The sequence below is a fragment of the Topomyia yanbarensis genome, chromosome 1, assembly GCF_030247195.1.
Source record: "Topomyia yanbarensis strain Yona2022 chromosome 1, ASM3024719v1, whole genome shotgun sequence".
Lineage (NCBI taxonomy): Eukaryota > Metazoa > Arthropoda > Insecta > Diptera > Culicidae > Topomyia > Topomyia yanbarensis.
In genome coordinates this window covers 163208540-163232617 of record NC_080670.1, presented here as the reverse complement: position 1 = coordinate 163232617, position 24078 = coordinate 163208540, and the positions used below count along the sequence as shown (strand labels likewise).

General features: G+C 40.9%; 1 protein-coding gene across 2 annotated transcripts in view; it reads left to right on the top strand.

The window, feature by feature from the left end:
* LOC131679575 (uncharacterized) overlaps window positions 1-12544 on the top strand; it is a 174912-nt gene extending 162368 nt beyond the window's left edge. For both annotated transcript variants that reach the window (XM_058960315.1, XM_058960323.1), the window contains exon 7: window positions 11369-12544. In XM_058960315.1, the coding sequence (XP_058816298.1) occupies window positions 11369-11577 (209 nt within the window). In that variant the 3' untranslated portion in view covers window positions 11578-12544. The remainder of the gene's footprint in view (window positions 1-11368) is intronic.
* Window positions 12545-24078: the final 11534 nt, after the last annotated feature.

Genomic DNA, 24078 nt, shown 5'->3' with positions numbered 1-24078 from the left:
AAATTTTCTACATTGCAAAATACTGCAAAATGGGGCGATTGAAATTGCATCTCTGGAGGCCCCTGAAAAAAAACTTGTTATGCGTTGTATATCATAATACAAAATATACTAGACCAATCGTTTTGCAATTTTTCACTGTATGCGTCCACATAATTCATTTAAATTTTTCGCTGCACTTTGAAGTTAAAAAGTCGATTTTCGCTAAAATTTTAGTTGGTTGGAGAGTGTACACTAGAGTGGCAGAATAAAATGACCCCTATCGGCCCACCCCTGTGTCGATTCCTAGTCCCACAAGGGGTACTTGTTCCAAATTTGAAGCGAATCAGACAAGTCCAGCTACCGGACCAACGTGTCTGAAGTTTGTATGATATTTTTCGACAATTTACTTGGAGAAACCCTACTAACTCGCCTTTTTGCCGCTAGGTGGCGCTGTATGTATCGTATTATCACTGTAAGTGAAAATAAGAAAGATAATTTAATTGTCTACAACTTTGTCGAAGACTACTAGTCAATCCGGCTTTGTTAAAAGAAGTTATTAAAATTAAATTTAGAAAATTTTAGTTCATCATTGTACCACATAGAGGGCGCCAACACTAACTTTTCAACGGAAAGAGATAGATATTAGGTGTCTTCTACGAAGTTGTAGAGCAGGCATTTTTCAATAATTCTTCCGAACATTTCGATATTCTATCTCTCTTCTATGAAAAGTTAGTACTGGCGCCCTTCACGCGGTACAATGTGGAACTAAAACTATCTAACCAAAACATGACTCGTATTATTTACTACAACTCTTCTGAACATACTATTGAGCTAAATCTAACGGTTATTTCACAAAAATGTTTAGTTCGTGGAAATCGAGTACTGATACACAACCATGCACTGCTAGGCCCCATAGAAAACTGACTAAGACATCACTACGTTAAAAGTTTAATAACTTCTTTTAACAAAGCCGGATTGACTAGCAGTCTTCAACAAAGTTGTAGATAATTAAATTATCTTTCTTATTTTCACTCACAGTGGTAATACGATGCATACAGTGCCATCTAGCGGCAAAAATGCGATTTAGTGAGGTTTCTCCATGTAGAACGTCGAAAAATCCCATACAAACTTCAGGCACGTTGGTCAGGTAGCTAGACTTGTCCGATTTGCTTCAAATTTGGTGCAAGTACTCCTGGTGGGACTAGTAATCGACTCAGGGGTGGGCCGATTAAGTTTTCAAAAATTCATTATTTTTCTGGGCAGTCTAGTGTACACTGCCATTTGAATTTTAGGGAAAAGCTTAGGAGTATTTCTATTTTCTGAAAAAGGTAGCCTAATTCCGCAACTGTGTTGATGTACTACCACCCTAAAAATGTATCATCACTAGTAACGAAAGTGGGTCTGATCGGTGGAAATAGTACAACTACTTGTGATATTGCTTCAGGTTTGAGAGTGTCTTCTGAGGCGACATGTCGTCGCTGTTGTGCTATCTTATGACAAGCGCCATTTAGCACATTTCGAGAAAAACGATTTTTAAAGTTTGAGATTGAATATCTTGAAACTTGTAAATGGTATAAACAATCCAAAGAAGACAATTGATGCTTCTATCTATTCTGCATTAATCTCTCAAATATTACGAAGATCGGTTGACTATGTTGAGAGTTTTTACTATGAATGTAAACAAAAATCGCACTCACACGTGTCATAGGCGTGTATTGATGACAAAATTTGTATGACGTGTCATAATCGTGCATGGAAAATTTTCCATAGAAAAAAATCATCACTTTTTAACTTTTATTCATATCTTTGGGTTCATATGGTCTATAAACATTCGGTGAAATGCATTTTAAAGGAAATGAGTCAGGGAATCTAGAAAAAATGGTTATTCTTGATTACAGTGTTGCCAAATATCTTTTATTTCCAGTTCAAAACTAAAACTGTGTTTTTCTCACAACTCGTATAATTTTCCTTCGAAAATGTTTATGCCATTGTGTTCCTCAGACATTTTCACACATAAAACCGTCTGAAACTTCAATATAACTTGAGCCAATCCCTAGATATAGTGATTTGAAGCAAAAAACTCCCAATTTTTCATCATGTTTCTAGCTATATCTAAGTAACCAAGTAGAATTTCTAAATTCTGAAAACGCAACTTTGTAGAGATTTTTCAAACAAGTAATGTGGCATATCTAACTCAGTTTACCCCAAAATGGCGTTTGTCATAAGATAGCACAACAGCGACGATGTGTTGATGTAGTTAAACCGAATGATACCACGTGGAAAACTCCATATAAAAACATGCACGGATATGAAAAACTACCAAAAGTTGAGATCTTTTGACTCAATCTCGGGGTATCGTGGAATAAGGTAAAATTAGGTAAACCGTGTTAAAGTTAGTTTCCCTGTAACCACGGCAAAAATCACAACTCATTGACATATTTTTTATACTCAACCTCGAGTTAAATATTCCTAAATTTAAGTTGAATCTACCTAATTTTGAGCATACCTCAAACAACTCAAAAGTACCTTATTCCATGGAAGGCCTCGACTAAGTCGAATCTCTCTCTTTGTTTTTGACAACACTAATAAGTGCGAAAGCGACGCAAGACTCAAAACTACCTAAATTTAAGTTAAAAGAACTTATTCTGCGGGTTGTTTTATTTTTCCGTGTACATACATCTTCGATCGAATTTTCAAAAGATCTTAACGCTAATAAACAGGAACAGTCTTAAACTCGTACAGCTATACGTAAAGATATTGAATAAGAGACAACCGCCCTGCTGAGTTCTACACTCGTGTTGAATCAGGAGTCAATACAACAACGAAAACCTTTGGTTACAGCGTCAAATTTATCTACGAATTTACAGTTAACTACTCCTCAGACTAAACAGGAACAATCTTCTACTCCTACAGCTACACGAGAAAATATTGTGCAAAAATAAGACATTCTGAAAAGTTCTGTGCTCGTGTTGAACCAGGAAACAATACAGCAAGGAAAACCTTCGACTGCAGTATCGAAATTATCTACGGAGTCACTGTTAACTACTCCTTAGACTAAACAGCTTTCTACTCCTACAGCTACACGCAAACATCTTGTAGAAAAATCAAACACCCTGCAGAGTTCTGTACTCGTGTTGAACCAGGAGGCAACACAACAACAAACAACTGACTATACAATGTCAAAAATGTCCGCGGATTCACGATTAACAGCTTCTCTGACTCCCACTGCAATTCGAAAATCTGTAATCGATGTTAAATTAAGTCCTACGAATGTATGTGAAAGCAACATGAACAGACTGATGGATACCTCAAATTCAACTAGCGCTACGTCGCAGTCAAAGGTTGTGGAACCTTCAATAACCGAACATATGCCTACAAGGATGCTATCGTCCTAGAAGGAAGTTTTCCTAAAATCAGAACCGTCCGTAGCCGTTGACTCAAGAAGTGCTGGAAACTCAACTATAGCGAGAAAATCGGACGTTCAAACTCTAATGAATTTTTTTTATTCAAATCGTTTATTTGATAAGGCACGTTGCGTTAGCTTAAAGGTGCCAATTTTGTTTTGTTTTACATTTTAAATTGCTTAAAACTAGAGGATTACATATTGATTTTTTTAAAATAATACTAATGCGATTTTATAGCAATATTATATATCTACACAAGGGGATAATATTATTTTCGTAAGATTAGGGGGGTCATTTAGTTTTTGTGGCAATATGGTTTGACATTTTTATCAGTGAGATTATTGGAGCAAATAATGTTTAACTAAGGGGGACAATTTTTTACGACTATCTTAAAAGTAGGAATAACTAGAGGGCATGATTGAATTTTGTAAAGATTCGTAATTATAGTTATTTTTGTGGGTAGTAGAGTTGGGCATTTTCAACGAGATTATATAATATAATAGTTAAAACTAGAAGAGACAAGAAGAGCTAAATGCTTCGTGAAGATATTGGGGGGGGGGGGGGTAGGGGTGTTACTTCTGGGTATAAGAGTGAGGGAAGGGAGGGTAGACAAAGATGGCAGGGAGCGAAAATTATTTCAGTTTCAGGCATCGTGAGATCAACGGATGGATTACAAACTCGGGTGGCCTTCATCAGGGGAATCATATACTGGGACGCCGGGTGGTCCTCCTCAAGATGGCAGGGGTTTTTCCAGACGATTTCGTAGTACGGCTCAGATGTGGATCGGCTACAAGCGTGTTATGTTCGTGTCGTAGGTCCCGTGTTTGTTGGCTCATTCGATACAGATGCTTTGATACAGGTGGAAGAGGGTTCTGAGAATGATAAGGAAAATAAAAAGGGGCAGTTAGACTTGTATATTGATGGTTTTCACAAAGGTGTATAATATATATATATATATATATATATATATATATATATATATATATATATATATATATATATATATATATATATATATATATATATATATATATATATATATATATATATATATATATATATATATATATATATATATATATATATATATATATATATATATATATATATATATATATATATATATATATATATATATATATATATATATATATATATATATATATATATATATACACTCAGGTTTTTTTTACGCGGGGGATACGAGCCGCGTAAATGAAAACCGCGTAAATGAAAACCGCGTAAATTTCAAAATCCGCGTAAATGAAAACCGCGTAAATTTCAAAATCCGCGTAAATGAAAACCGCGTAAATTTCAAAATCCGCGTAAATGAAAACCGCGTAAATTTCAAAATTCGCGTAAATGAAAACCGCGTAAATTTCAAAATCCGCGTAAATGAAGACCACTTAAATTTAAGAATCCGCGATAAAGGGAACCTCATTGATAGATACCGCGTAAATTTCAAAATCCGCGTAAATGAAAACCGCGTAAATTTCAAAAACCGCGTAAATGAAAACCGCGTAAATTTCAAAATCCGCGTAAATGAAAACCGCGTAAATTTCAAAATCCGCGTAAATGAAAACCGCGTAAATTTCAAAATCCGCGTAAAAAAAACCGCGTAAAAAAATACCGCGCAAAAAAAAAACCGCGTAAAAAAAAACTTGAGTGTGTATATATATATATATATATATATATATATATATATATATATATATATATATATATATATATATATATATATATATATATATATATATATATATATATATATATATATATATATATATATATATATATATATATATATATATATATATATATATATATATATATATATATATATATATATATATATATATAAGGGACATATAGAGGATATCGCGGCTTGCCAGCACATCTCGAACCGGAACGTTAGTTGGTCTTCCTCGGGCCCGCAGGGTATCCATTAGCCGAGACCTGGCGGAACTGTACTCGGTGCACGCCCAGACAATGTGCTCGATGTCGTCATAGCCGTCGTCACAAGCGCAGATACCACTATCCACGAGCCCAATACGGCGGAGATGTGCATCCAGCGTGTAATGGTTTGCCATGAGTCGGGACATCACACAAATGAAGTCACGACCCACATCCATCCCCTTGAACCAAGGTTTCGTCGATACCTTAGGGATTATCGAATGTAGCCACCTTCCCAGCTCCCCACTGCTCCACGAAGTTTGCCAACTTTCGAGGGTTCTCTGATGAGTAATACTGAAAAATTCGCTGAAGCAAATTTGTCTTTCGTAAACGTCTCCTTCTAAGGAACCCACCTTAGTTAAGGAGTCTGCCTTCTCATTGCCCGGAATGGAGCAATGAGAAGGGACCCATACCAAGGTAATCTGGAAAGAATTGTCAGATAAAGCACTCAGTAGCTCCCGTATTTTCCCCAAAAAATACGTGGAATGCTTTCCATGTTGCATCGAGCGAATAGCGTCAATGGAACTGAGGCTATCCGAAACGATGAAGTAATGGCCTGCGGGTAATGTTTCAATGACTCCAAGGGTATACTGAATGGCAGCTAGTTCTGCGGCGTAAACTGAAGCGGGGTCACTGAGTTTGTAGGAGGCGGTGAACTTTTGATTGAAAATACCGAAGCCAGTGGACCCTTCCGTCAGTATAAAACATGTTAGAACAGTCGACTTCTCGGAATTTATTATAAAAATGTTTTGAACCACTTGTGGGCGTATGCGGTCTGGAATTCCACTAATCTCGTCTTTCATGGATGTGTCGAAGAAAACAGTAGATTCAGAAGTATTTATGAAATGCACACGGTTGGGATTGTAAGAAGAAGGGTTAATATTCTGCGCCATGTAGTCAAAGTACAGGGACATGAAACGGGTCTGAGAATTGAGCTCAACAAGCCTTTCGAAATTTTCAATCACGACCGGGTTCAAGATATCGCATCGAACGAGCAATCGATATGAGAGTTCCCAAAATCGATTTTTCAACAGGAGAACGCCCGACAGCACTTCGAGACTCATCGTATGGGTCGACTGCATGCACCCTAAGGCGATACGCAAACAACGATACTGAATTCTTTCGAGTTTGATGAAATGTATGTTCGCGGCGGAGCGAAAGCAGAAGCATCCGTATTCCATTACCGACAGTATCGTTGTTTGATACAACCTAATTAGGTCTCCTGGGTGGGCACCCTACCATGTTCCGGTTATTGTACGAAGAAAGTTGATCCTTTGCTGGCATTTCTGTTTCAGATACCGAATATGGCATCCCCAAGTACCTTTCGAGTCGAACCAGACCCCTAGATATTTTACTGTGAAGACCTGAGCGATGGTTTGACCCATTAATATAAGCTGTAGTTGTGCTGGTTCACGCTTCCTTGAAAATACAACTATCTCAGTTTTCTCCGTGGAGAATTCGATACCCAGCTTAATAGCCCAAGCAGACAAATTTTCCAAGGTATTCTGTAATGGTCCTTGTAGATCGACAGCTTTGGGTCCCGTAACAGACACCACGCCATCGTCTGCAAGTTGCCTTGACGTGCAGGAATTGTCAAGACATTCATCAATGTCGTTGACGTAGAAATTGTATAACAGGGGGCTTAGACATGAGCCCCGGGGAAGGCCCATGTAGCTAAATCGTGATGTCGATAAGTCACCATGCGAAAAATGCATGTGCTTTTCCGACAACAAGTTTAGTAAAAAGTTGTTTAAAGTCGCTGAAAGACCATGCTGGTGCAGAATGTTGATCGAAACTGAATCAAAAGCCCCCTTAATATCTAGGAACACTGATGCCATCTGCTCTTTGCTAGCATAGGCCATTTGAATTTCAGTTGAGAGCAACGCAAGACAATCGTTCGTCCCTTTGCCTTTGCGAAAGCCAAATTGTGTATCTGACAGTAAGCCATTTGCTTCGACCCAATTGTCGAGGCGGGATAGGATCATTTTCTCGAACAACTTCCAGATACAGGATAGCATTGCGATCGGACGGTACGAATTGTGGTCGGAGGCTGGTTTTCCTGGCTTTTGGATGGCGATGACCTTCACTTGTCTCCAATCGAGTGAGACAATGTTAGCCTCGAGAAACTTATTAAATAAGTTCAACAAGCGTCTCTTAGCAGAGTCAGGCAGATTCTTCAACAAGTTGAATTTGATTCTGTTTGGCCCCGGAGCTTTATTGTTACACGACAAGAGAGCAAGTGAGAACTCCACCATCGAAAAAGGTGTTTCGTTCGCGCTATCGTGAGGAGACGCGGCGCGGTAAATCTTCTGTGCCGGGGCGGAATCCGGACAAACCTTCTTGGCGAAATCGAATATCCAACGGTTTGAATATTCTGCACTCTCGTTAGTACTGTTTCGGTTTCGCAAACGCCGGGCCGTGCCCCAAAGAGTGCTCTTCGATGTTTCTCTCGTTAGTCCGTCAACGAACCGGCGCTAGTAACTACGTTTCTTGGCTTTCATCAAACTCTTCATTCGCGCTTCTAACGTCGCATGTTGTCGATAGCTAGCGAGTAACCCGTCGTCCCGGAAGGTCTTATACGCGGCGGCCTTCTCCGCGTACACGTCTGAGCACTCTTTCTCCCACCACGGATTAGGAGAGCGTTTTTGTATGGTCGCGCCGGGTACTGGCTTAGTCTGAGCTTGATTCGCGCTGTCGAGAATCAAGCCAACCAAAAAGCTGTACTCTTCCTCCGGAGGAAGTTTTTGGGTAGATTCGATGTTGTCGGATATCGCGGCAGCATAGCTCTTCCAATCGATATTTCGTGTGAGGTCATACGAAATATTGATTGATTTCAATGGCTTTGAACCGTTATTGATTGAGACTACAATCGGCAGATGGTCGCTGCCGTGGGGATCAGAAATTACCTTCCACGTGCAATTTAACCGCAGCGATGTTGAGCAAAGGGACAAGTCTAAGGCGCGCTGGAGGAGCAGGAATCTTTGTCATTTCACCCGTGTTTAAAATTGTCAAATTGAAGTTATTGCAAAGATCCTGAATTAAGGAAGACCGGTTATCATCATAGAGGCAACCCTATGCTGTACCGTGAGAGTAAAACTAGTCGCGGTGCTGGCAGGGATTCTAAGATGTCTTGTAGTCGTCGGTGCCCAACCGCAGTGTTGGGGGGAATATATATGGAAGCTACGCAAAGGCTTTTGCCTTTGATTGTTACTTGACAAGCGACAACTTCAATACCTGTTATCGAGGGAAGGTTAATTCTGTAGAAGGAATAGCACTTTTTGATCCCCAAAAGCACTCCTCCATAGGGGGTGTCTCGATCCAGGCGAATAATATTAAAGTCGTGGAAGTTGAGATCTATGTCGAAAGTAACCAAGTTTCACATAATGCAAATGCATCGCAACTCAAATTATTTATTAAAATTTTGAGGGAATCGATTTTCGGGATGATACTTCTGCAATTCCACTGTAGAACAGTGATCAAATCCGTGACCTCGTTGGATGAGTTAGCCATCGAAGGATACAATCGCTGAGAGGAGGGACCATTTAGTAGTCAACTGCTTCAAAATTGTTCTCACTGTAAGGAGAAAAGCTAACATAAGACTTTTAATAGGATCAGTAATATTGAAAGTTTTTATTATCCAGTCCACTATGTCCGAGAGTTTTATAATTCCAGTGCTGTGATTACTCTCGAACTGAAACAAAGCAACACTTGGGATTTTTGATGTTCCTGGAAGTGCTGGGAGCTCCTTCTCTGAGCTTAATCCTCCGAGACCAGGAGCTAATTGCTTCGGTTTGGTTGCAACACTTCCAATAGATGTCACTTTCGGAGCCCCGTCAAGGGACACCTTCTGGCCTTTACAAGGAACTTTACGAGAGGAAATGTTCCTCCTCTTCCTATAAATTCTAGGCACCCTAGTAGATGTTCCCTCTTGTGGGTTACCAGCCTCGCCCTCGTCAGGAGGCAAGTGAGTATAGATATTTGCTGAGGATGGTGGCGTAGCATTCTTTAACATTTCTGCGAAAGAATGTTTGGATCGTCCCGCAAGAGAACGTTTCAGTTTATCCCCGCGTAGTTTGTACGCGGGACATGCCGAGATATCATGCAGACTCTCCGCACAGTAAGGACACTTTTCGGCTTGCTTACTGCACGAATCATCTATATGATTCTCCCCGCATTTTCCACAGCGGCCCTTATTGCTACAATGGGTGGCTGTGTGACCCAGTTGTTTACACTTTGTGCAATTCATGACCCGCGGCACAAACAGACGCACATGCAGACGAACCTTGTGCAAGAGGACGAAATTTGGCAAAGCGGTACCAGCGTAGGTCACCCGATAAGAGTTTGATTGGGGGTACGTTTTTGAACCATCCCCCGCAACTACTACTGAGTGAAAACGTTTGCACTCAAGTATTTTCACTGGCTGAAGTAAGCGGTCTCTGAAACGGCCAACCCCGTACTTCAGCAGATCCTCGCACGTCAAACTCTCATCGGTTACGACGCCTTCGGATTGTACTTTTACAGCTGGAATATACACGTTATAATCCCGCGTAAAGTGCTCACAGCAAGCAATATCGTTTTCCTGCTTTCAGTTGGCTAGCAACACCCTTATCTTGTCCGAGCGGACCTTTGAAATTTCTGTCACAGCCGAGAACCGTTCCGTCAGGTCTCTAGAAATCTGAAGAAGATTCAGTGATTTAGTCTTGGGCCGAAAGAAGACCACAAATGGACCAGTTGAGAGTTCTGGATAGCATTTGGGCCGGGGGGGGAGCCTTAGAAGTTGAACCCGATTCAACTTCCATTTGACCATCCGGAGAGGGAACCATAGAAAACGTCAACGCACGGGGTCAACGTCCGCGCAGACGGAAGAAAGCAATAAATGTGTTACAAAAGACAAAAACCACTTAGCTTTAAACTGGTGTCCAACGACGAACCGATCCAGCTTATACAGCTGGCTATTGTTTAATCCTCACACGCGAACAAAAGACTGAGGACCGAACCGAACTGGCAAAATAACCTTGAATGCGGATTAACTCTATTCTTTATCGCCTCACACAGCACTACGGACTAGAAAAAACAACCTCTGTCTCGATGGAGAGCTCGAAAACGAATCTACCCTCATTTATCTTGACCAATCAAACGCGAATGCTTATAATAACAACTTTACTACACCTTTTTTGACACATCTCTCAGTTTAATTCATGCAAAAAAAAACATAAAAGATTACAAATGACTTTCAATACTCTGCCGCCTAGCTTCGCTAATGCCCATGATGATGGTTTTGCGGAAGTAATAAAATTCGTAAACAAAATTGTTTTACGATAGTCATTAAAATTAATGATGTCGTAAGCTCTGATGATTAGTGGCTATGATACATTTTCCTTTCGCCAACCTTAGTGTGTGTGTATGGGGTGGGCGGTCCTAGAAAAGTGTTTCTCCAAGACTTGTTTTAATGGTTTAAAAACAGCTATTTCAACTTATGATGGATCCAGATATATGATTTACCCTCAAGGTAGCTAGTAACGTTACGCCGATTGGAGCTTTCTTGAAGCTATATGTGATGGATGTATTTTCAAAACTTTGTTCTGAACATAATTCCTATTCATACGCTTACGGCGCGATTTGAAACCATTATATTTCAGATCTCAGCATTGGTTAGAGTAAAGCAATTGTACCGCCCAATTTAAAAATGTCCCTAATGGGAAATTGAAAAACGATTTTAGAACGAATCCTCACTAGCCATTATGTTGCACCACTTCCAATACCGAGTCAGAATTGCTTAGGAACCACTCGACCCTGCTGTGTTGATCATCAATTCTATGTATTACATCTGTACACGTGTCCTACAGGGTGTCCAGCATGAGCGAAAATTCTGTTCCAGAACTATTTCTCACATTGCCACTGGAGCGCCGTTTCCAGCATCCAATAATCCGCTTTTTTCCTATCAAAATAAATTCTAGCTTCAGCAGCAGTGCAACGAAACGTATTAAAGGTAACCAATTTTCCTTTTTTTCTGATTTTTTTTTCTCCCTCAGTATCATCCGCCGCATCGTCCCACCGCCACTACTCGCTCTGGCCACGGATCCCGGTAGCGAAATGGATGCTACAACTGGCGAGCTGCTGGTGGCTTACTGGCACGTCCAGCAAACTTCTAGACACCGGCCAAGGCGGCCCCAATTTGGTGGTCGTCGTCGTCGTAGTCGTGCTAGTTTCCCTTATCACTGCAACCATCTTCACAATTTGAAACACCCGGAACCAACTGATGCTGCGAGTTGGTTTCGAACTCGGCTGCTGCTGCTTGGTGACACGGTGTGGGAATCCTGGACTCAAGTCCTCGGTAGAGGTAGTGTTATATGATTCTAGGGGATTCAACGGCTGAAGAAAAACACAGAACGACGAAATCTGAGGGTTTGGAGGCTACGGGGGATCAATGTTGTACAGTTTCAGGTTCAGTTCAAGTGCTTTCAATGCTTCTCCCCCCGCAATCCTACTCCTCGCTATCCCTAATAGATATGGAAAGAAATATGCACACTGATGGAAGAAATACGAGCAGCGTTTGTGTGTTTATGGTCGTGATAGTGGTGTTCATAGACGAAAATATGCCAATCGATGGCCCAAATGGGGAAAAAGAATGGACGATACGTGATCGAAAATGAAAATGGGAAATGAATATAGGGGTGTGTACTGCCATGAAATTTATGGAGACGCGCATTTTTTAACCAAAATAAACATATAATTTTGTACAAATGAGAATCAGCTTAGACGGGGTAAAATAGGCGAACATTGAATCGAAAGTTAGCTATTTTTTGTACTGAAAAAACTTGCTTCCCTGTCTAATAGTAGCTATAAAAATTCAAAAAATTAAAACAACTAGCAGTTAGAAGAAATTTAGAACAATACCACTCGGCTAGCGAAAGGCATACCATCTAACAACAAAAGTATTGAAACAACTAATATTTATAACGAAATTGGACTGAGCAGGACGGTTGTACAGAGAGCAGAACAGAAACATGTTATCCAATAAATTAGTTACAATGTTTCTCTAAAATCCGGTTAAGCTGAATATACAGGCATACAGATAATTGTAATGAATAATTAAAAATAAAATATCTAAGGCGAATGTGATGTGAATTATGCTACTGAATGAAACAGAGATACAAGTGTTGTATATTAAAGAAAGTCTATTGCGAAATAAAACATAAAATATCTTACGCGGACTACTTTTATGTTTGAGTGGAATTCTTCGAAGATTCATTAGCTGTAAATAATTTAAACGGCTGGCACATAGTGGTTCCCAGCTGGGAATATTTGATCAAAAGTAATTTCTGGCGGATATTACATATTTGGCAAGAGCTGCAAAGCTGTCGTCGCGAATGTTCCTGGAACTGAGAAGTCCCTACTTTTGACAATGACAGATTATTGATCAACCTTCAAACTACCAAGCCCTCTCCGATTCACCAAAATCGACGATCAATTGACCATAACTTTTTTCTTTCTGCCAGATGTTAATGCAGTTTATTGTAAAAGAACCGGATATCATAGGAATTTTCAAACCGGATATTATAGCATTCGGAGCTAGCAAATATTTTAAATTAACAATACACGCAAAAAAAAGTTTAGAGTATACCCCAAACAACTCAAAAGTACCTTCCTCCACGGAAGACCTCGACTGAGTCGAATCTCTCGTCTTATTTTTGACAACACTAATAAGTGCGAATGCGACGCACAACTCAAAAGTAAGTTAACATAACTTATTCTGGAGGTTGTTTTATTTTACCGTGTAGAAAAGTCTTAGGAAAAAACACATGACGTCATTCTCCAGATTGTTTTGTAGAAATAAACTAATGTGGTTTTCGTTTGAAGCGAAACTGAGTCAGTTCCTAGCCCCAACTGCTGTCAAAATGTATGAACTGACAGCAGTTGGGGTTAGAACCTGACTCAGTTTCAGGTTCAAGCGAAATCGCCATAAGAGAAGAGACGACAACAGGCTTCTTGCTCTTCTTAATTTTCCCAACTAGGCCCGGCAGTAAATCTAAAGACAACAAGCGTTCATCATTGCCATATTCCTTTTGTATGCTTTTCGCAATTGCTGAAAATAATTGTACCTCGAAAATCGCACCTCAACCAACAATTTACAATGCATAAGCTGCCTTTAAAAAATTAATTTAATTTTTATTCGTGTCTCTCTTAAGAGTAGACGTAACCATATCGTCATTCAGGACTTTTATTCAATTTGCATGAAATGTTGATGTGTATGAAAAGTATCCAGAATAGATTCAGCACCACTGTTTTCCATCCCGTTGGTAAATATAATAAACGCTCATGATTGTCAAAACGACCAATCAGAAGCTGGTTCAAAATTGAGGTTAGGACTAGATCAAATTGGCTACGCGATCGGCGAATCAAAGCGTGATTGACTCACAGATGGCAAGTATGTAAAAATGATGATGGGAAATTTGACATCCGTCAAACTACGGTGAATTTTTTTGGTATTTACGAAACCTCTAATATCTTCAACACGGAATCCAAAACGGCAAGAAAAACGTTAGGTAAGTTATAGAAATCTATCAAAAAATCTGACGTTACTTAAAGATTTTTTGTTTTAATAACCGCTGACATTGGTTATTTTTCAGAAAAGAAAAAATGTGTTGTTCACGCGTGCCTGAGCTATTTTGGTGCATCCGGAAATTTTACCATCTTTTTGAAAATTCCTTATCCAGTGTTTCATAAATGAAAGCAGCTCTTGCACTTCTCCAGTAAGCGCCGAAATTATATGTTTAGCTCATTTTACTTCGGCGGATATTATTGCAAGTAAGAAAAGAGATGCGAAAACCGCATATCCTTCCTTTATTGGACGGATGGATTCTCTGACGTAATGCAGGACGTTCATGGTCGCAATATGACAAAAATAACATAACCTTTTATAATTCAGAGTAGGTTTTGCAATACTTCAAAACTTAATGAACTATACCTTTACCAAATTGCGCAATAAAATAATGGTAATTTCTTACCATCACTTTTATATTCCATATCAAAATAATTTTTATTTACCTATAAGAATATCGTTTAGAAATTCACTTCCTTTATAAAAATTAACCCATCATCCTTTTTGTAATTGCAGGCCTGACAGACAGGTGTCTCACAACACGTTTTAGTTTTGCTTTGATTCTTCAATTGTCTTCTCTTCTCTTAGGAAATAAAGAAAATAATAGCTTTGTTCCAGTACCAGGAGAAACTGGAAGTACTTCGAAGAAAATCGTTCCTATACTCTCTTTTTTCTTTTTTCTTCTGGTAGCAAACCGGTGTAAAAAGGAGCAAGTATTTTTTGCTCCTGTTTACTCCGGAGTGACTTCCGTGTACTGTAACAAACCTATTAATGCAAAATACACACATTTCACCCAGAGACTTTTCGTACAAGCCAAACCAACTGTCAAGAAGTGCTGCCAAACCGGTCATTGTATCGACAACGTTAAAAATAACTCTTCTCTACAATATTGAAACAAGCTCTTTCAAAAGATTACGCAAAGTGTACACGATTTGTAGTAAGGTCTGAATTTTAGTGTAGTCGTTCAAATTGTCTTTACTGGTTGGTATGATTACTGGTGCTACATCCGCAATTTTTTGTATAACGTGTCATAAATGCAAAATATTGAAAGTTGGTTAAATTCATTTTTGTACGAAGTTTAAGAAAAGTGATGGATAGACCGAAATGTGCGGTATCTAGTTGTTCCAGCTCCAGAAATGCCCCGTCATCTTTGTCATTCTTTCGAATAAATGCTGTATATAGGTAATTTAAAGTAGAAAACCATTTATCATAGAGAATCCAACTGAATTAACATTGCATTTATCACTCGTATAAGTAAATGCGCCTGGATAATTTGCTACTGCGACAAATAAAAACTCACATTTTCACACGAAAAGTTATTGGCACTCACACAACTTCTCCGGATAAATACAACACGTTATTTCTCCGGATAAATAAAACCGCCGGAGAATGAGCGAATGAGTTTATCTCGGTATCCTTTTTGCGCTCACTATCTTGCTGTCGCTATTACAAAACACGAAAATATAAGTCTATTGGCGATTTGCGGCAAAACCAAAATTAGTCATGCGACACCTATGATTCAGCTCATGAACTGGCAAAGTGATACAATTTGCTTTTTTTTCACCCGTAAGTGAGTCGTAGCTTACAACAAAATCTTCATGATCTTCTCGGAAAAAGCTAACCACTGCCAAAATATGAATGAAACGAGTAAGAAATTTAGTTTTATTTGCAATTATTCTGAAAGTACAGCCATTTGCAACTATTTGACTCATACATTTCTTCGAAATGTAATCGGGGTATTATTGTGGTTATAAAAAATCGTTCGATAAACGATCGTTCCATAAATAAAGTTCCAACTCGAAACCGAGACCCAATCAGCACCAATGTCAAACTCCTTTATATTTTGAACTACGTAGGAGATTCAGTGAAGACTATCGGAGAGAAGGATCGGCTGTGCATGATACAAAGCTGACACTTTCCTATTAGCCGGATATATTCTTTCCTCGCGTGATCTGGAGAGTTTCATGAATTTACACCATCTCATGAAGGTTTAGCTTAACTTAGGACGAACGGGAAATGCTGTTGCGGCGGCTACGGTGCTCAACAAATTACATTTCGAAACAGCGCGCATATAGCTCTGCGAATAATATTAGAAACCACTATGTTTTACACTCTTTTCGCAAGATGTTTACTCATCATCTGATAAAATGATGATTTTCCTCCATTTTCATAAACAATTATCAACAAATTGATCGGTAGTTTGGTGTTTAAAAGTCATTTTTTACCAATGTTTACAGAAAATATATGCACTATGACAGAACAAAATAAAATCAGCAACACTTTCCTTCCAGCGCTATCTGCGAGCGGTTTCAACGTAGAATCGCCAATCGTACTTCTTTACCGCTTTTCTTGGAAATTAAGTGGTATATTTTGATGCTTTTTTGATTTTCACGAAATTAAAATATTATCACCTTCTCCGGTGAGAAGGAAAAAATCAAATAAATTTTATCCGGAAAATTATTCTAACGCTATTTGCGGACACGAAGAATTTTGCGATTCATCTTATCTCGGAAAGGTTTGACATCAGATAAGCTTCTTCTCGCGTGAGTGAGTGAGAATTGCAAAGCCTGGCTCCCTACATTTCCGGGATTCAGATTTTCTTAATCCACAAAATAAATCATAAGCGTTAATTCATATTGATTTCACGAATTTGCATAAAAAATTTGAATCTTGGGTTATATCTCCATATTCACTCATCTCTTTTTCCCAGTCAGAAACACTTTCTGCACCCGAATGTGCAACCAATGATGTTCATCTTATGAAAGATGAGAATAGCATCTGTTTCGAAGACGAATTTAACGTTGCATATGAGATAGAAGTAAATGAAAGTCCGACAGATCATTTGGTTCCATGTATTTGAAAGAAATATGCTGCAACCGTCAATTCAAATAGAACCGTCAAGCATGACCACGATTATTGCGGAGATATTGAGAAAATCACTCTTGTTTTCTTCCCATTTGCCGTGTAAACGATTTGTTTTCCTCCCAATTCAAACGTCAAAACGGCACGCAGCTGGATAAGTCTATGGTTTTTGACAGCTCGCAGTTTTCAGAAGCAGTTTGACTTGTCGCACTTTGGAAGTGCAGAGTCCAGGTTGGTGGGAAGTGCGCTATAATAACAGAAAACTGTGGAATTCTGTGCAGTTTTAAAAACTTGTGCAGCACATTAAAAATCTGTGGAAAACAAAATCTGTGCACCTGGCATCCCTGCAATCGATTTCATTTTGACAGTTAATTTCACAGTACACGCTAAACGCAGGAAAGCTAAAAATGATTGATAAGAATGCTTTTCCGTCACGAGAGGGCGTACGTTTTGTGTCTTCTATGATTCGTATGAGATTTGCAAGAGTGTACTATATTGTTATTAATAATATTTGGAGCTAGGAACCTGGAATAAATCCAACATTTGGCCATTTTACGTTTTACCTGAATATTTTCAAAATAACGTTAGAATTACCCTTTTTTCACAAGAAATTGTTAGGAATGACCTTCGTACATAATATTTGCACTTTATATGTGAGTAATACGAATTGGAAGCGGTTGCCAAAAGTGACCAATCGTCAGCTTACTTTGAATATGCCTTATTATTTCAGAAACACTCATTTGTTCCAACAGACCTTGTCAGATCGTCGACTAAGCATTGTAGGCAATTTATTCAATAAAGTTTTACTATAGATTTGCCACTACCTGTCTAGTTCAGGAAATTCTTGGATTCGTGCGGTGGTCAGCTTTTTTCGTCCGCGTCTTTTATCACCTGTTTTTATTACCCATTTTAAATTTTTTATTTCGACTAATATTTTTCACATTTTCTGATTTACGTTTTAACCTCATTCAATTAACTAGAGATTACTGAATAGCAGGGGCGTAGCAAGAAAATTTTTTGAAGGGGGGGGGGGGGTTTATTTTTGGTATATGTTTAAATACATATGTTTTTTTTAAGAGCGGAAAAAATGTTCGAAAGCATCCCGAGCAGGACAAAAAAATTACAAAACCAACTCAGAAAACGGGTTTGGGCAGTCTAGTCTCCAACGATGGACCTGGCCTACTTGGATGGAGACTTCCACGGCTAGATAAGTTCACCAAACACAGGTGCCGAGCGGCGATTTCGGATGGAGCGTAGCGTTCCGACGACCCATACTCAGTGGTCTGTCGCAGCCTACTCAACTAATCCTCGGCGGTGAATCTATACTAATCCTGCGAAGTTTCCCGACAGTGATTGCTCTCCCGAAACCGTTGCTAGCTGTTCATCACGCCGGTGCAAGGCGATCATGATCAGCATCACCACTCTGTTGATCGCGTTCTATGTATTTACATCGCTTGTCAGTCTGTACGCGACATTAACCCGGTTGATGTACGGTCCTCCCGTTTCGAACAACTCCCTGCACGCTGCTTTGAACCTCGGACATTTGAAGATCACATGCTCCGGTGTCTCCTAGACAATCTCACACTCCTGGCACAATGACGTTGCGTAGTCGAACTGATGAAGATACTTCCAGAAGCAGCCGTGGCTCATCAGGAGAGGTGTCAGGTGGAAGTTCACCTCTCCGTGCTTTCTATTGACCCACGTCAACAGGTTTGGAAGTAACCGGTAGGTCTGCCTTCCTTTCTCTGTGTTGTCACATTCCTGCCGCCACGTCGTCATCGAATCGATTCTCACCATCTCACTTACGTTTCTGGTGTTCTTTCGATTGTAGCACTCGATATTCTCGGACGGGTGATGTAAATGGCGATCATCCAGGCGATAACGTATACAGCCTACGACGATATTGTTCTGTATGCGCTCGCGATTTGTATGGCCGTCAGCTGGAATGTCCTGCTCAGTTTTTTGCGGTACCGCTTGGATTTCAGCACTGCACCTCAGGCAGGAACCCCATATCGCAGTATCGATGACAAAACAGTAGATAGTAGACGTCTCGTGCTGCTTCTTGGGGCGCTGACGTCTGGCATGATCCTCGCTATTGCTTTCGTTGCCATCGCCGACTTTCACTCTCAATTGCTTCAGTGCACACTTCGATGCAATCACGTGCCTTCCGACGTCGATTGTCATACTCTGAACCGCTTTGCAGTTGCTGACCAACAACACCTCCGTTTTTTGGTGAGCAATCTGCAGCTTGACCCTGTTTATCCAGTTCTCGATCGCGTCTATTGTCTCCGTCACCGACTCCTTCACTTCATCTAATGCCTCACCCATCATTGGTAGTGACACGTCGTTCGCGAAACTAACGATTTCCTGGGCAGCCGCAGTATCAAGACCCCATCGTACATCCCGTTCCAAAAAGTTAGACCGATAATGCTGCCGCGGAAAGATTTCGCCACCTCGCTTTATGTCTTCCGCTACAGCGCTTGCTACATTTTCCGGTTACGCTCGATGCTCTCACCTTTCTCCAGCAGCGTCAGGATCTTATAGATGGGTGCTCGGCTGTATCCAGTTGACATGAAATTCGGCACGTTGACGTACTTCTTCGTTCCGGGGTGTAGTGGCGGTAATTACAAACCGTCGAACGCAGTTACTTCACTCCTTTCGCCATGGCTGACGTAAACGAGCTGATAGTTGATTGCGATTTCAACAATTAAAAAAACTTCTACTACGGTTGGCATATATATGACCGGCTGTGTTCTGGCCTTGTTCGCATGTCGATCTGCCTTGTTGTATCCTGTTATGCCGCTATGTTCTGGAATCCAAACCAATCGCAATCCTGCGCTGTGCTACTGATTCTATCTATTGGATTTATGGATGTTTCGATTGGCTTTCTTCTACGCCCAGCAGATAACGTGTTGAGATCGTTAGTATAGCCAGTTCAGTCTTTTGTTCGGAATCAATAAAGTCACTTTAATGGCACGGAGTGTGGGATTCACGAATAACTTTCGTGCCTAACCACCCAAGTAACCATAAGCATTAAGCCATTGCACTATATTGGCTATACATTTGCACTAATGTTGCATTGAAACTCCATTACAGCATTAACAACGCAATAAAGCTCTTTATTAGCATCAATAATGCATAACTGCGCAGCCGACATATAGCATTATAGCTTGCTCTATATGCGTATATAAAGCTGATATAACGCGTACATGCTTCAAGGATCTTTAAAGCATGTAAGCTTTACAAGTGCATTTAATGCCATTATAGAGCATATAAAAAGCTGATATAATGCTATTGTAATGCTGTGGGTTTATTTGTTATGCAACTCTTCTTGAAGATTATATTCGGCATATTTCATTTCAATCGAACATATGCAATATAGTCCAGGAAGCAAACGCAGCGCACTTACCGTGAAGGACGAGGCAAGTTACCTCAGTTCGAGACTTACTAAAGGTAATTTTCGTAAACATTCATATCATGTGAGAACGAAAACCCATTAAGGATATTCATTACAATGCATTAGAACAGAGTCAATTACGGTTTTAAACAGAATATTTTATTTTAAAATTTTTACTTTTTGCTCATCATACCGAAAGGAAACATAAGAAATGGTTTTAAAACCATGGCGGACAATGACAACCAACTGAAGCATTAGTACTGCAGAAACGAGCTGCCAATCTCCGCACAGTAATAGCACTATATTTCGCCTTTTCTGGCATAATATCAGCATTAAATAAGTATTTAGGGCTTCACGGCTTTTTAGGACAGTTTTATATGTGGATCTAAAGCAGATATTAGGCTACGTTATAATGCTTATTGGTTACTTGGGCACTAAAAACACTTCTTACTCTTTTTTGCCCTTCTTCCCCGTGGAACTACATCAAAGTATTACTTCATGGGAGTGGGAGTCTCCTTGTGCTTTCATCGAACCTTTTTCTTTTGCTCGCAAGTTTTCCGCTTCTAACTCGGAGCCTCACTTGATCCATGAAATAACTCGAGCCGTTTAGGTCTTCTCTTACTTTTCGACTCTATCTATTCTGATCTACTCCGATAGTCCCTGGCGGTGAATTCACCCTACTCCGCTGAGAGTTCCCCGACGGAGGAATTTCTCTCGCTACCGATTTCTGTTTCTTGGGCCAATTAGCCTTCAGCCAAATTAGAATTCACCCGATTGTGTCTTTCTCGGTGGTAGATTTATCCCGATCCCGATACTTGTTTTTGTGAGCCATTTTGCTCCCTGCTTCATCCCGATCTACTCGATCTAGTCCCCAGTGTTGGACCTAGCCGACTCGAAAGGGCCAGGTACTAGATACCGAGGTTTGTCCAATGACTCTGGGTGGAGGGTAGCTTTCCCCAACGACTCATTTCTTGCTGTTCGACGCAGTCTACTCGATCTAGTCCCCGACGGTGGATCTAACCTACTCACAAGCTACCTGGTAGGCTACCGAGGTCAGTCCGGCGATTTTGGTGAAACCTGGCGTAGGTTCACTGGTGCTCCGATCACCCGAACCCACTGCTGCATCGCGTACTTAACTGGTCCCCGGAATTAGTCTACTCTAGCGGAGAGTTCCCCGGTGGCGGATTTTTTTCCGAACCCGATTAGTTGTTTCACGGTAGCCTTCTAGTCGGCGGTGCTGCTGTTGGTCCTCTCGCCACTTTCTGTGCAGTTCGAAGAGTATTCTCGTAACCACTTTATTGACAACATCCCTGATATGTCGGGGCACATCTCTTCGATAATATTATCGACTGTCACTCCGGGCAACCCCTTCGAAGTTCTTCGAATCAAAGGCATTCCAAGACCACGTGCTCTGGTGTCTTTTGCACGTTCACACACATGGGCAGAGGGGTGACAAAGCATGTCCAAGCAGATGCAGGTACTTTCAGAAGCATCCGACCCCGATAAAAACCGCGTCAAATGGAAGTTCACCTCGGTATGCTTCCTATGCACCCGCATCGACACACTTGGGATGAGTCGATGGGTCCCCCTTCTTTTCTCTGCATTGTCCCACTCTTGCTGTCACATGGCCAACGAGTCCACTCTGACGAGTCTCCTTGAATTTCGTGTATTCTTCCACTGACAGAATTCCACTCCTCAGCCAGAACGATGCAGATGGGAATCATCCTGGCAATGACGCACACCACCTCTGACGATATCGTTCTACACGCGCTCGCTACATGATCAGTCAATAGGCGAAATGTGCTTGTCAACTTCGTCCGGTTCCGCTTTGAGTTCAATGCAGCAGCCCAGGCCGGTACTGCATTCTGCTCCTACTGTGATCGGTATGATCCTTTTCAACACGTTAGTTCTCTTCGCTGCCTTCTCGCATACATAGTCGACATGGCTGTTGTAATTTAACCGATCGTCATCTATCACACCCAGGTGTTTCAGCGCACGCATCGATGGAATTGCGTATCCGCCTACGCTGATCATGACCAGCACTACCTTCGTCTTGTTGTGAGCAAGCAGCAGCTTGATATCAGCCATCCAGGTTTCCACGATGCATATTGTCTCTGTCGTCAACATCTCCACCTCCTCAAGGGCCTGGTCGGTTATAGTCAGGATAACGTTATGTGCAAAGCTGACGATCTCGACTCTCTTGGGAACTTCCAGTGCGCTAAGGCAATACCCACGCAGATGGCGCTGTTGAAGGCGTTCTTAAGCTCGATCGTTACGACGGTGCAGTAGCGATTACCCCTTCTCCTTTACTTTAATGCTTTCTCCGTGCTAGCGATAAGAGTGCGATAGTCGTTCTCACTTTCAGCGTAGTTCGTCAGCCTGTTGAGGATGACTTTTTCCAGTATCCAGCAAGCGTATAGATCGATACAATGCTGGAACTCCTGGTGGCTTCCCTGGTTTTGGCAGTAACAACAGCTTCAGGATCTTCCATCCATCCGAGCTGTAGCCTTCGTCCAAGCATTTCTGTAAAACTATCCTGAACATGTCCGGAAACACCAGGATCGCGGTCTTCAGTGCCACATTGGGAATACCGTCCGGAACGGGATTCTTCTTCGCTTTCAGCCTTTTTTGCCACTATAAGAAGCTCACCATTGGAGACTCGATCGTCACCAGTATGATTGTCGCCAGCGTGTCTGCCGTCTGCATCAACGTACGGTATAGGCGGCCAGACGGTTGGGCCGTGCTTCGGGAAAAGACCCTTCACGATAATCTTCAGTTTGTCAGCGCAAGTTTCAGCTGGCGTCGTTGGACCCTTGATCTTGGTTAGTGCCTACTTCTCTGCACAGCTCCTTATGGCAGGCTAACTTACTAAACACTATCTCGCTTTTAAAGGAGACCCTAGCCACCCGGAATGTCACCTTACTCTCTTCTCTGACTGCCTCACATATTGCTCTCCGAACGTGTCTTCTGGATTTTAGACAAGCAGCACGGAATATGCTGAGCTTTTCATTCTACCAATACGCTGGATGCCGGTAGGTCCTCGCTATTGTTATGTCGCACGCCCTCACTAATGTTTTCGACAGCACGAAGTGTTTCCATCAAAATCTGTTCTCAGTAGATCACTGTCATGGAGTCGACTGAATTGCATATGGGTCCATTAATGTGAAATATCGTGTATTGTCGGAATCGTCGCGACACTAGTTCTCCGACAATCAGGCTTGTTATTTGCTCACACAATGAGCCACAAAGAGCGAAACACACCGATTAAAAATAGAGCAGCACAAAAACACTGCGATGTGCAGAACGACCGCACAAAGAGAAACATGAAAATGAAAAAGAGTAAGATCTGTGCACTAAGAGCTGCACAATTTCGTTCAAAGAGTCACCTTGAAGAGCCACTTTTTTGTGCCTCCCCTAACTGGAAAGCAGGTAGGAAAGCGAATCAAACTACAATTCAGATAGTTTGATCGGAAGAACGTTTTAAAAATGTTTTACTCTACTTACGTGCGCGTGGGACCAAGACACACACTAAAGAGCCTATTTATTTCTACTCTTTGTGGTGTGCAGCCATGGAGTAGAATACACGTGTGGGAGCAACACGCATCGGAGTGAAGAGGTTTAATGCAAAAGAGAAGAGCGGCGGTTCGCATGAAAAGTGCAAAGAGCGTTTGTTATTCTTCTCTTTATTTGCTCTGAGGTGCATAACATCCCTGCCGACAATTAGTCGAACTTTCTTGGATGGCTCCCAACTCTTACAGTTTTGTTTATATACCAAACAATTTCTTTACAAATCTTTACTGGTAACTTTTATTGGGAGGAAGCTCTGCTCCGGTAAGTTTTTGCGAACACTCCGACACTCGCTGAATCAGTGGGAGCTCATG